This window comes from Melanerpes formicivorus, unplaced genomic scaffold (genome assembly GCF_026170545.1).
Source record: "Melanerpes formicivorus ecotype bairdi unplaced genomic scaffold, bMelFor1.0.p_v2 SCAF_91, whole genome shotgun sequence".
In the NCBI taxonomy this organism is placed as follows: Eukaryota; Metazoa; Chordata; class Aves; order Piciformes; family Picidae; genus Melanerpes; species Melanerpes formicivorus.
In genome coordinates this window covers 926902-940109 of record NW_027142443.1, presented here as the reverse complement: position 1 = coordinate 940109, position 13208 = coordinate 926902, and the positions used below count along the sequence as shown (strand labels likewise).

General features: G+C 64.0%; 1 protein-coding gene across 3 annotated transcripts; it reads left to right on the top strand.

Moving 5' to 3' along the window:
• The first annotated feature begins 3852 nt into the window (after window positions 1-3852).
• TMCO6 (transmembrane and coiled-coil domains 6) lies at window positions 3853-13206 on the top strand. 3 transcript variants are annotated; one of them, XM_068165662.1, is made up of 12 exons: window positions 3853-3990; window positions 4573-4694; window positions 5404-5513; window positions 5602-5782; window positions 7054-7158; window positions 7910-7995; window positions 8506-8622; window positions 9664-9775; window positions 10796-10859; window positions 10972-11066; window positions 12344-12511; window positions 12943-13206. In XM_068165662.1, the coding sequence occupies exons 1-12, from the start codon at window positions 3912-3914 to the stop codon at window positions 13072-13074; spliced, it is 1371 nt and encodes a 456-aa protein (XP_068021763.1). In that variant the 5' UTR covers window positions 3853-3911; the 3' UTR covers window positions 13075-13206. The 3 variants fall into 3 exon arrangements, with proteins under 3 accessions (XP_068021763.1, XP_068021762.1, XP_068021764.1); XM_068165661.1 differs by having other exon boundaries at window positions 10685-10859; XM_068165663.1 differs by lacking the exon at window positions 10972-11066 and having other exon boundaries at window positions 10685-10859; window positions 12943-13028.
• Window positions 13207-13208: the final 2 nt, after the last annotated feature.

The window sequence follows — 13208 nt, the reverse complement described above, 5'->3', positions numbered from 1 at the left end:
CCAGGGGAGTGGTGGAATTCCCTGGAGGGGTTTCAAGCTGTGGAGAGGTGGTGCTGAGGGCAAAGGCAGCAAAGCTTTGCAGACACCAAGAGGAACTGCAGGAGAAGTAACCTCAGCAAGCAGCTTGGGCAGGCAGCTCCTGCCCCAGCTGTGGGGACACTGTGGTGAAGTCCCTAATGTCACATCAGCACCACCCTGGGAACTGCACCTTCCAGCCATGCAGTTTCCTTGCCTGAGACCCAACCCAGGCAGGGAAATCCCCAGGGAAGGAAAAATCCCTGACAGGTCTTTCCAAATGCCTGGTGGCCTCCACTCCCTGATGGAGACCTTGGCATAGGCACAGCCTCCAGCTGCCAAGGGAGCATGAGCCAAGCCCAGGAGCCACCTTGCCAAGGAAGGCAGCCTTGAGGGGAGGAGTGTCCCTCACAGCACAGAGCTGCACACATGGTAGCTGGGAACTGCTCCTGTCCCCCTCCCACCTGGGCCACAGGCAGCTGGGAATGCTCTAGGTGCCAGGGTGTGACAATCCCATAGCCTTCTGCATCACCTCCTGCCTGGTGCTCAGCACCCTGTGGGCTCTGAGCAGCAGCAAGCACAGAGCATCTGCAAGCAAAGATTTGTTTGGAGTGGTCCTGGCCACCTCAGAGTCACAGAATTGTTTTGGTAGGAAGAGATCTTGGAGGTCACCACTGAGCCATGGTCCTCAGCACACCTCCAGGGCTTTGAAACCCCTCCAGAAGTGAGGACTGACCACTGCCCTGGGCAACCTGGCCAGGCCTGGGTAACCTTTTTATCTGGGATCATAGCAGCCTTGCTGAGTTCTCCTCACTCCTCCTTCCAGGCAGTTAGAGAGCTCTGCCTGTGCCTGGGACCTTTGAACTGCTGCCCAGCAGCTGCCTTCTGCTGAAGAGGAAGCTCCTCTGCCTCCTCAGGGGCCAGCCACATCCTGCTTCAACTTGAGAAGTGTTTTTTTGGAACCATCTTTTAGCTGATGACTTCCTTCTTCTCACCCCTGTGAAAGATCCAAGCCCCAGTGCCTCATGTCCCTGGTGAAACTCTGGGCTTGTGGAGCTTCACCCAATGCAGCTCAGCTCAGGAATGAGCAGGAGCTGCTGGCTGCAGCCCAGCAGGGTCCAGCCTCTGCTTTGTTTTGCCCCCCCCAAACACACTTGTGTCTGTGTCCCTGTGTGCAGGTCCTGCCCCCCACCCCTGGAGGCAGTGCTGGGACCACTGGCAGCACCGCAGAGGGTCACAGCACCTAAAAGGGTCACTCTGTGCTCCCTGTGAACCAGCCAGGTGGCTCTGTTGGTGCCAGCCATGCAACAGGGCTGGCTGTGTCCCCTCAGGACAGGGTCCCAGATCACAGGATGTTAGGGGTTGGAAGGGACCTTCCAGTCCAACCTCCCCTGGCAGAGCAGGACCAGGGCAGATTAGAGTGGGAGGAGAACCTCCCTGGATCTGCTGGACACATTCCTCTGAATGCAGGCCAGGATGGCACAGGATGCCCAGCCAAGACCCTGCTCCAGGAAGGCCTCCTCCTGGTCCTCCTAGAATGGTTTTAGTAGGAAAGGTCTCTTCCAACCTGGTCTACTCTATGTACTCTACTCTACAAGACCTTTAGGATCATTGAGTCCAAGCACTGACCAGCACTGCCAGGGCACCACCAAACCATGGCCCTCAGCACCACATCTCCACAGCTTTGAAAGCCTTCCAGGCATGGGGACTCCACCACTGCCCTGGGCAGCCTGGGTCACCCTTTTGGAGATGAAATTGTTCCTCTTGTCCAACTTAAACCTGCCTTGGGGCAACTTGAGGCTATTGCCTCTTGTGCTCTCTCTTGTCACATCACAGCAGAGCCCAACCCCCACTTGGCTCCAGCCTCCTCTCAGGGAGCTGGAGAGATCAATGAGGTCTCCCTCAGCCTCCTCTTCCCCACACTGAACACCCCCAGCTCCCTCAGCTGCTCCTCCCCAGACCCTTCCCCAGCTCTGTTGCCCTTCCCTGGCCCTGCTCCAGCTCCTCAATGTCCTTCTTGCAGTGAGAGGCCCAGAACTGAGCCCAGCACTCAAGCTGTGGCCTCCCCAGTGCAGGGGCACCATCCCTGCCCTGCTCCTGCTGCCCACACCATTGCTGCTCCAGGCCAGGCTGCTGCTGCCCTTCTTGCCCACCTGGGCACCCCCTGAGCTCCTCTCCAGCTGCTGTCACCCAGCACCCCCAGGGCCTTCTCTGCTGGGCACTTTCCAGCCCCTCTGCCCCCAGTCTGAAGCCTTCCTGGGGTTGTTGTGCCCCAAGTGCAGCACCCAGCCCTGGGCCTTGTTGAACCTGTTGTGGTGTGAGCTTTACCCAGAGTCCAGAAGCCCAGAAGGAACAGATTTAGATTGCCTCCCCCTCTCTTTTCTTTTTTTCCCCCTGGTAAAGCAACTTAGGCAGAAGAAAGGAGAGGTAGAATCACGACAGGAATGGTCTGGAATCGGTATGGAGGTACAAAGGCAATTTTTAAACAAAACAGATCTAGCATTGGAGTAGCAGGGGAAGTTACAAAGGCATAAGGGGAAGGGTAAATACAAACATGTACAAAACCAGGCCCAGCTGGGGCTGGATTCCCTTGATGCAAATGGATGCAGCTTGGATGCAGCTCTTTACAAGTCTGGAAACAGCATGCAGGGAAGGCAGAGGAAGCAGGAGCAGCAGAGAGCTCTACCCCTCGGGCACAGAGCACGGCAAAGAAAGAGCTCATCAACGGCCCTCCTTAAATAGGCTTTGCAGGACAGGATGGGGGCGTGGAATAGACCTTTGAGCCAGGGGACCCCACCCCTGGGAGGGGAGAACCCAAGTCTCTCTCTCTGCCCACCTGGATCAGATTTCTTTTGCCCACCTGAGGGCTGGGTTCTTTTCATCCCCCCTCCAAGGGTGGTGTAACCTGACACAGCCCAGCCCCTCTATTCCACTTCCACTTTTCTGTCACAGCCTCTTCATCCAGAGTTCTCTCTCCCTGGGATGAGTGTTAAGAGTTCATGCTGCAAGTCTTCCTCCTACGGCCCTCAACCATGGGTCCAGCCTGGGCAGGTCCCTCTGCAGACCTTCCCAACCCACCCACAGATCAACTCCCACCCAACTCGGTGTCCTCTGCAGACCGCCCGAGGGTGCCTGGCTCCCCTCCCCCAGCTCCCTGCTGAAGGTGTCGAAGGGACCTGGCCCAGCGCTGAGCCCCCTGGAGCTGCCTGCACTGCACCGCTCCGTGCCCGGCCCAGGGGCAGCGCTGGAAGCCCTGAGGGGCAGCCAGGCCAAGCGGCGGACAAACAGTCTCCGATCTGGGAGCTGCGGAGGCCGGGAGGTGCCCGGGCGCCATCCCGCGGGGCTGCCCTCGCTTTGGGGACCACCAACACCCAGCGCCCGCGGCCCGGGGACAGGCGGCGACGGCCCCGGCAACACGGCCCCGACAACACGGCCCCGGCAACACGGCCCCGGCAACACCGCCCCCCCTGCCGCCCGCCCCGGGCCCGCCCCCTGCCGCCCTCCTCGGGCCCGCCCCCTGCCGCCCGCCCCGGGCCCGCCCCCTGCCGCCCTCCCCGGGCCCGCCCCCTGCCGCCCGCCCCGGGCCCGCCCCCTGCCGCCCTCCTCGGGCCCGCCCCCTGCCGCCCGCCCCGGGCCCGCCCCCTGCCGCCCTCCTCGGGCCCGCCCCCTGCCGCCCGCCCCGGGCCCGCCCCCTGCCGCCCTCCCCGGGCCCGCCCCCTGCCGCCCGCCCCCGGCCCGCCCCCTGCCGCCCGCCCCGGGCCCGCCCCCTGCCGCCCGCCCCGGGCCCGCCCCCTGCCGCCCGCCCCGAGCCCGCCCCCTGCCGCCCGCCCCGGGCCCTCTCCCTGCCGCCCGCCTCGGGCCTGCCCCTGCCTCCACCGCCTCCTTCCCCTGGCGCCATGTGGGGCGGGCGGCGGCAGCGGCCGGGGCCTAGCAGTGTGGAGGAGCTGAGGGCTCGGCGGCGGGAGAGGGAGGCAGGTCCGCGCCGGGAGCGGGGCGCGGGGCGGGAAGGGGCAATGCGGCCGGACGGGGCCGAGGGTGCTAGAGCCGTTTATGGGAGCGCCCAGCGCTGCCCTGCAGCGGGACCTGGACAGGGCCCCGGCCCCGACTGGCACCCGAGGGGACACGGGGTGGGTGGCATCTGCCGGGTGGCATCTGAGGGGGCACAGAGCGGGTAGCCTCCTGTGTGCTCCCTGCCTACTCGGGTAAAGCTGGCACAGCCTTTGCCCAGGAGTTCTGCCCTGTCCTGGTGCCATGTCCTCACCCACCCCTCGCTGCAGGTTGGGTTTGCCAAGGTCCTGCCAGTATCAAACTAGCCTCAGGGCCCTGCTGTGGTGGCCATGCAGGTCCCCACACCCCTGCCCTGGTGGTCCCTCTCCTGGTGCCCCTGCCCTGGTGCCATGCCGGTGTGCCCAGCCGTAGCTTTGCACCTCAAGCACACCCTGCACCGTGCCAGGGTCAAGGCATGGCGGTGGGCAGGAGGAGGCTGTTGGGTGGCCTGGGGCAGGCTGCCGAGCCGGCAGGGGGTGGGCGGCAGGGGGTGACCGGCGGCACTTGCAGCTCTGCGCAGGGCCCGGCGGCAGGAGCAGCTGCTCAGCAAGAGGCTGCTGCGGGAGGACAGCGCCGCGGAGCACGGCGAGGACGAAGCGGAGCCTGCGCCCGACCCTCTCTCCGAGGATGAGGTGAAGCCCAGGGGGTGAGGCTCCGTCCCCCTTGTCCTGGGGGGCCCTGGGGTGTTCCCCAGCCTGGGGAGCATGGGTGGCGGTGGGCTTGGGAGGGCATCCAAAGCAGCATGGCCAGAGATGGTCCCTCTGCTGTGTGGAGACTTCACCTGCAGGGCTGAGTACAGCGTGGGACCCCTCATAGCAGAAGGACCTGGAGCTGATGGAGAGTGTCCAGAGGAGGCCATGAAGATGATTACAGGGATGGACAACCTCCCCTATGGGGACAGGCTGGGAGAGTTGAGGCTGTTCAGCCTGGAGAAGAGAAGGCTCTGGGGAGACCTTAGAGCAGCCTTCCAGTACCTGAAGGGGCTCCAGGAGAGCTGGGGAGGGACTGTTCAGAAGACTCTGTGGGGATAGGACAAGGGACAGTGGTGTGAAACTGGAGCAGGGCAGACGTGGGTTGGACATCAGGAAGAAGTTCTGCACAGGGAGGGTGGGGAGACACTGGAACAGGCTGCCCAGGGAGGTGCTTGAGGCTCCATCCCTGCAGACATTCAGGCTCAGCCTGGCTGTGTCCCTGGGCAGCCTGCTCTGGTTGGAGATGTCCCTGCTGCCTGAAGAGGGGTTGGACAGGATGCCCTTTGGGGGTCTCTTCCAACCTGATGCCCTCTGTGACTGTTTCCTGAGTCCCTGCTTGCCCTTCTCCCCTCCCTCCCTGCTTTGCCAGGCCCTGGAGCTGCTCCGAGGGCTGCAGAAGGGCTCTGAGGACAGGAGGAGCTGCCTGGGCCGCCTGCGCCGGGCCCTGCGGCACAGGGAGAGCCAGCAGAGGTTTGTCAGGTCAGCACCGGAGCGGGTGAGCCGCTGTGGGCAGGGCCGGGCCGGGCTGGGCTGGCAGGAGGAGACAGCACTCTCTGTGTCCCTGCAGGCTGGATGGCAGCATCCATACGCTGGTGGGGCTGTTCACCAGCAGCCTGGGGGAGCTGCAGCTGGGGGCTGCACGCTGTCTGCACGAGCTGTCCTGCGGAGACCCCCCCGTGGCCGAGGCCTGCCTGCCCTTCACCCCCTACCTGCTCACCTACCTCGCAGGGCACAGCCTGGAGCTGACGGTGAGACCACACCTGCTATCTGCCAGGCCCTGGGCACCCAGTGGTCCTTGGGCAGCTGTTGGCTGCTCTTGGCCTGGCTCATGGGGGAGGGCTGCTGGGAAGGGGATCTCAGCTTCAACCCGGAGCAGGACTGTCCCCGGGGCTGGCCCAAGGCAGGGAGGCTTTGTCTGGCCAGATGTTGGAAACCAGACAGAGCCCCAGTGCCAGTGTGGTGGGGTTGGAAGGGGCCTCAAGATCATCCAGCCCAACCCCTCTGCCAAAGCAGGGCACCCACAGCAGGGTGCCCAGGGTCACAATGGCCAGGGGGGTTGGAAGCTCTCTAGAGAAAGGTTGGAAGGGACCTCTGGGGATCATCCAGTCCAACCCCTGCCCCAGCAGGGCACCCATAGCAGCTTGCCCAGGAGCACAATGGCCAGGGGGTGGGAGAAGGAGACTCCACAACCTCTCTGGGCAGCCTGCTCCGGGCCTCCAGCACCTTCTTGGAGAGGAATATGGAGTCTGCCTTCACAGTGCCCCATCCCAGCACCAGGAGGAGCTTGGTTCCATCCTGTTGGTGTCTCCTTCCAGGTAGCAAATACCCCCAGGGGGCCAGGCAGTTTCTCCTGCCACAGCCCAGGGTGCAGTGGTTCACCCCAGCTGCCATGGGTTCCTCTTCTTCAGTTCCAAGCTCTGTCTGGGGAAGCAGAGCCTGCAGGCTGTGGTTGTTCAGTAGAGCTGGGTCTGGCCTCTGGCTGGGCCTGGGTGGCCCTTGGTTTGTGCTGGGCCAGGCAGAAGCCCTGGGTGCAGTTAGGAGTTTCGAAGGTGCTGGAGAAGGGAAAGGAGCAGGGGCAGGGGCAGCCACTGGGCCTGCACTTCATGCATCAAGCAGTGGTCCAGCTTGGGAGGCCCAAACAGCTCCAGGCTGCTTGGAGAAGCAGACAGGATCCCACCTAAGGAACAAGCTGGGCACACCCCCAGGGTGATGGTGGCCTTTCAGTGGCACGTGCCAAGTCTCAGGTGGCTACTGGGGAGCTCCAGGGGTCTCAGGGCAATGCCAGAGCAAGAACTCAAAACCTGAGCCTCCCCCAGAGTGGAAGTGAGCAGAGCCCAACCTGGGCCAGACAGCAGAGGGACAAGTTGGAGCTGATGCAGCTGGAGAGCCCAACAGCATCCAGCTGTGCTCACCTCTGGGGACAGCTGTGTCCTGCTCAGGGAGGCCTGAGCCCTGTCCCAGCCTGCGGGCCCCCAGGGGAGGCAAAGGAGGTGACCTGCTCCCCGGGGCTGTGTTTCAGGAGCTGTGTCTGTACACGCTGGGGAACCTGGTGGTGGAGAGCCAGGCTGTGAGGAGACAGCTCCTGCTCCAGGGCATCATCCCAGTGCTGGCCTCCTGCAGCCAGGTGAGTGCAGCAGCTCAGCCCTGCTCCTGCCCCAGGCAGAGCTTGCCTCTACTTGCACCCTTGAGACTAGCTGCCTGCTGAGTCCCTGCTGGCAGAGGGTATCTCCTGGGCTTCCTTGCTCTCTGCTGATCTAAGTGCCCAGAGCAGTGCTGCTGCTGCTGCTGTGCTTGGGCCCCTGGATCCTTTCAGCTGCAGACAATGAGAATCACAGAACCACAGACTGGTTTGGGTTGGAAGAGACTTTGAAGATGAAGTCCCCAACCAGAAACCCAACCCCACCATGGCCTAACCATGAACCCAAGTGCCATGGCCACAGGTTTTGAACACCTTCTGGGGGTGGGGACTCCACCTCTGCCCTGGGCAGCCTCTTCCAGGCCTCTTTTGGGGCACAAATTGTTCCTCATCTCCAACCTAAGCCTCTCTCTGTGCTTGCAGGGGGTCAGCTTTGCTCTCTCTGTGCTTGCAGGGGCTCAGCTTTGCTCTCTCTGTGCTTGCAGAGGGTCAGCTTTGCTCTCTCTGTGCTTGCAGGGGCTCAGCTTTGCTCTCTCTGTGCTTGCAGAGGGTCAGCTTTGCTCTCTCTGTGCTTGCAGAGAGTCAGCTTTGCTCTCTCTGTGCTTGCAGGGGCTCAGCTTTGCTCTCTCTCTGTGCTTGCAGGGGCTCAGCTTTGCTCTCTCTCTGTGCTTGCAGGGGCTCAGCTTTGCTCTCTCTCTGTGCTTGCAGGGGCTCAGCTTTGCTCTCTCTTTGGTTGCAGTCCCCCCATGAGGCAGTGCTGGAAGGTGTGGGCTACGTCCTCTCACAGCTGCTCCAAGCCAAGGAAGCTCCCATGGAGATCATTCCGTGAGTCCAGGCCTTGGAATCTTGCTCCAGAATGGGCCCTGGAGCCCAGTGTGGTCTTAGCATGCCAGTGACACTGATGGTTCAGAGCAGAGTCTTGCCAGAGCCTGGTATGGGACCTGACCCTCCTCCCTCAGCCTCCTCCAAGCAGACAGCTCTGGAACTTCAGAGAAGGACAGAGCAGAGCAGGGGCAGGTTGGCAGGGGCAGGTTGGCAGGGGCAGGTTGGCAGGGGCAGGCTGTCCCTGCTCCTCCTGAAAAGATCCATGTGACAGCCCCCAAACAGGCCCCCAGCCATGGTGTCCTGCCCCAGGCCCTGCCTTGGGCACAGGGAGCTTGTGGTGAGCCTGTGTGGGGCTGAGGCTGCAGCTCCTAGAGAGCCTCTTCCAGGGGGGGTTCTGGAGCATGTGTCTCCCATCAGAGGGCAGAGCAGCTCCCTGCTTGGTGGCCAGGGCCTGTGCACCCTTCTCTGTCCTGCCTGTGTGCCTGCACTGACTCTGCTCTTCTCCCCCAGGCTGGTGCTGAGCTCTGCCCTGCCCCAGCAGATGCTGCGCTGGCTGCAGGGGAGGCTGGGGGCTGGGGCAGGAGCTGCTGTGGAGTTTGCCTGGTGCCTGCACTACATCACTTGCAGGTAACTACCTGGGTCTGCTCTTGGGGGCAGCCAGAGAGGCCCTGGCTCCTGACTGGGAACCTGCTTTGTGTCCCTTTGCCCCTTTGGCAGCCACTGCTGTGTCCCAGCATGTGCAGTCTGCAGGGCTGCCACCTTCCCTCTCAGATGATCCACCTGAGGAGGCTGCTCCCAGTCCTCTGAGCTCTCCCCACTCACCTTCCCATGGCTGGAGCTGTTCCCTGCACTTCCCAAGATCAGCTCCCTGAACCCTCAGGCTTCTGGGGTGTGCCCAGTGACACCTGCCCAGGCTGGCTGCTGCCAACCATCTTGGTGTGGCTCCTCCTAGTGCCACCTCCTTCAGCAGCCCCCCAGGAAGGGGCTCTCGAGGCACTGAAAGAAGGGCTGAGGCTCTTCCCAAGCTGGGTGCTGGGTGACAGCAGCTGGAGATGAGCTCAGGGGGTGCCCAGGTGGGCAAGAAGGGCAGCAGCAGCCTGGCCTGGAGCAGCAATGGTGTGGGCAGCAGGAGCAGGGCAGGGATTGTGCCTCTGGACTGGGCACTGGGGAGGCCACAGGTTGAGTGCTGGGTTCAGTTCTGGGCCTCTCACTCCCAGGAGGACATTGAGGAGCTGGAGCAGGACCAGAGAAGGGCAACAAAGGTGGGGAAGGGTCTGGAGAAGAGGGCTGGGGAGGAGCAGCTGAGGGAGCTGGGGGTGTTCAGTGTGGAGAAGAGGAGGCTGAGGGAGACCTCATTGCTCTCTGCAGCTCCCTGAGAGGAGCCAGGTGAAGGTTGGGCTCTGCTCCCTAGTCTCAGGTGAGAGAAGGAGAGGCTTCAAGTTGCCCCAGGGCAGGTTTAGGTTGGACATCAGAAGAAACTTCTTCCCTGAAAGGATTCTCAAGCCCTGGCCCAGGCTGCCCAGGGAGGTGGCTGGATGTTACCCAGAGGCAGAGCTGTGGTGCTGAGGCCGTGGCTCAGCCCCAGCCTTGGCAGAGTGAGAGCAGGCTTGGACTGGATGCTCTTGAAGGTCTTTCCCAACCCAGAGCCTTGTGCTGTTCCCTTTGCAGCCACACAGCCAACAGGGAGCTGCTGGCGCTGGGGGCGCTGCCTGCCCTCACCGAGCTCCTGCTCCACCTGGCCGCAGACATCCCCCCAGAGGCTCCCGAGGGCCTGGAGCTGGTAGCACATGGGCAGGGCGCTGTGGGGGGCTCAGGGGCACCCTGGGGCTGGGGTGGTGCTGAGGGGCTGGCTGTGACCCTGGGGCTGGGGTGGTGCTGAGGGGCTGGCTGTGACCCTGGGGCTGGGGTGGTGCTGAGGGGCTGGCTGTGACCCTGGGGTTGTGGTGGTGCTGAGGGGCTGGTTGTGACCCTGGGGCTGGGGCGGCACTGAGGGGCTGGGGTGGTGCTGAGGGGCTGGCTGTGACGTTGGGGTGGTGCTGAGGGGCTGGCTGTGACCCTGGGGCTGGGGTGGTGCTGAGGGGCTGGGGTGGTGCTGAGGGGCTGGGGCGGCGCTCAGGGGCTGGCTGTGACGCTGGGGTGGTGCTGAGGGGCTGGCTGTGACCCTGGGGCTGGGGTGGTGCTGAGGGGCTGGCTGTGACCCTGGGGCGGTGCTGAGGGGCTGGGTCTCATCTCTGGGCCGGGTGGTGCTGAGGGGCTGGGTCTCACCTGTGGGCGGGGCGGCGCTGAGGGGGCGGTGCTGAGGGGTTGGGTCTCACCTGTGGGCGGGGCGACGCTGAGGGGGCGGGGCTGGGGGCGGCACTGAGGGGCTGGGTCTCACCTGTGGGCGGTGCGGTGCTGAGGGGTTGGGTCTCACCTGTGGGCGGGGCGACGCTGAGGGGGCGGTGCTGGGGGCGGTGCTGAGGGGCTGGGTCTCACCTGTGGGCGGGGCGGCGCTGTGGGGGCGGGGCTGGGGGCGGCACTGAGGGGCTGGGTCTCACCTGTGGGCGGGGCGGCGCTGAGGGGGCGGTGCTGAGGGGCTGGGTCTCACCTGTGGGCGGGGCGGCGCTGAGGGGGCGGTGCTGGTGGGGCGGTGCTGAGGGGCTGGGGCGGCGCTGAGGGGGCAGCGCTGAGGGGCTCTGTCTCCCCCCAGCTGGTGTCCCCGGTACTGCGCTGCCTCAGCAGCCTGCTGGCAGAGCCGGGCGGTGCCGAGGGCCGGCTCCAGGACCATCGCCTGCTGGTGGCCCTCTTCCTCCTCCTGCAGAGCTTCCACCAGCAGCAGCCCTTCGTGGTGCAGGAGGGGCTCTGGCTGCTCAACAACCTCACCGGTGAGCCCCCAGCCCCCGCCGCCGCCAGCCCTGCCCTCCCTGGCGGCATCTCTGCAGAGACCTCCCGCAGAGTCCCGGCTCCCCCTGACTGCTCCTTCTCTGCCCCCCCCAGCTGAGGAGCCCTTCTTCTGCTCTGCTCTGCTCTGCCTGGACCTGCTGCCAGCCCTGCTGCAGCTGCTGTCCTGTTCCCAGCCGGCCGGCCTGCTGGTGAGCCCTCCCCTCCTGCCCCAGCCCGGGGCTCCAGGCTGTGGGCCCTGCCTGCAGGGTGCTGAGGCTGGGTGTGGGCAGTAGGAGCAGCCCGGGGAAAGGTCTCCTGCTGTGGGAGACACCATCCACCCACCCTGACCAGGGGTGTTCCCAGCTGAAGAGGGGGCCCAGGGGCCAAGGAGGCCAAAGACATCCTGGCCTGCATCAGGAAGTGTGGCCAGCAGGAGCAGGGAGGTCATTCTGCCCTGTGCTCAGCACTGCTGAGGCCACACCTTGAGTCCTGTGTCCAGTTCTGGGCCACTCAGGTTAGGAAAGATGTTGAGCTGCTGGAAGGTGTCCAGAGAAGGGCAACAAAGCTGGGGAGGGGTCTGGAGCACAGCCCTGTGAGGAGAGGCTGAGGGAGCTGGGGTTGCTTAGCCTGGAGAAGAGGAGGCTCAGGGGAGACCTTCTTGCTGTCTACAGCTCCCTGAAGGGAGGTTGTAGCCAGGTGGGAGTTGGTCTCTTCTCCCAGGCAGCAGAACAAGAGGACACAGTCTCAAGCTGTGCCAGGGGAGGTTTAGGCTGGAGGTGAGGAGAAATTTCTTCCCAGCAAGAGTAACTGGCCATTGGAATGTGCTGCCCAGGGGGGTGGTGGAGTCACCATCCCTGGAGGTGTTCAAAAAAGGCCTGGATGTGGCACTTGGAGCCATGGTTTAGTAGTCAGGAGGGGTTGGGTGATAGGGAATAGGTTGGACTTTGGTGATTTCTGAGGTCTTTTCCAACCTGGTTGATTCTATGACAAAGCTGTCACCTGAGAGTGGGGAGCAGAGCCCAACCCCCAGCTCACTGCAGTCTCCTCTCAGGGAGCTGCAGAAAGTAATGAGGTCTCCCTCAGCCTCCTCTGCTCCACACTGAACACCCCCAGCTCCCTCAGCTGCTCCTCCCCAGCCCTCTTCTCCAGACCCTTCCCCAGCTCTGTTGCCCTTCTCTGGCCCTGCTCCAGCTCCTCAATGTCCTTCTTGGAGTGAGAGGCCCAGAACTGAGCCCAGCACTCAAGCTGTGGCCTCCCCAGTGCCCAGTCCAGAGGCACCATCCCTGCCCTGCTCCTGCTGCCCACACCATTGCTGCTCCAGGCCAGGCTGCTGCTGCCCTTCTTGCCCACCTGGGCACCCCCTGAGCTCACCTTCAGCCTGCATCTTGCACTAGATCAGGCAGCTCAGACCCTGCCCAGCCTGAGCTGGGATGCTTCTGGGATGTGTTCAGCACTCACTGAATCCTCTGCTGGCTTCTCCCTGCAGGTGCTGACAGTGCTGTGCAACGTGGCAGGGAAGGGCCCAGCCTACTGCCAGCAGCTGCACCAGCAGCAGGCCCTGCCCCTGCTGCTGCCCACCCTGCTGCTGCCCGACCCCAGCCTGGTGGGGCAGTGCCTGGAGCTGCTGCACCTCCTCTTCCTGCACTGGCCAGAGGTAAGGGCCAGGGGTGGCTGCTGCAGGAGCTCCTGAAGCTGGGATGGGGGTGGGCAGCACCTCCCTAACCCTGCCTTCAGTCAGTGCCACCCCAGCTCCCAGCTGCTGCAGGGGGCACTTGGCTGCTGCCACGGCTGGAAGCCCTTCCTGCCTCTCTGGGAGCTCCTCCTCATTGCCAAGGACTGGTCTGGGGCATGCTGAGGTCGTTACTGACCTCTGAGGGTATCATGGGGGCATTCCTAGGGCAGCTGTGCCCACATCAGGCTCTGTGCATGCCCAGCCAGCAGTCAGCAGGGCTGAAGCCACCTTGGCTTGGGCCTTCGGTGACTGGTAGGGCTCTGGAGAACCCCTTGGGCTGTGCAGTGGTGGCTGTGGGCAGGCAGGACCAGCTGTGGCAGCCAGCCAGCTGCCAGCCCTCTCCTCTCCCCCAGGCTGCTGAGGACTTCGTCAGGCAAGGTGGGCACCAGGCCTTGGAGCGGCACCAGAGCAGCCCAGAGCTCCAGGAGCGAGCAGGAGCACTGCTGGGCATGCTGGGCACACCCCTGGCAGCCTGCTGCCCCTGACACACCACCCTGCCCCCCTGCTCCTGGCAACCCCTCCTCCCTTCCCTCTGCCCTCCCACTGTACTCCAAAGCCCTGTGGGGGCTCTGCCCAGCAGTGCTGGGGGGCCTGGCAGAGGGGCAGAGCTGAGCTGCCA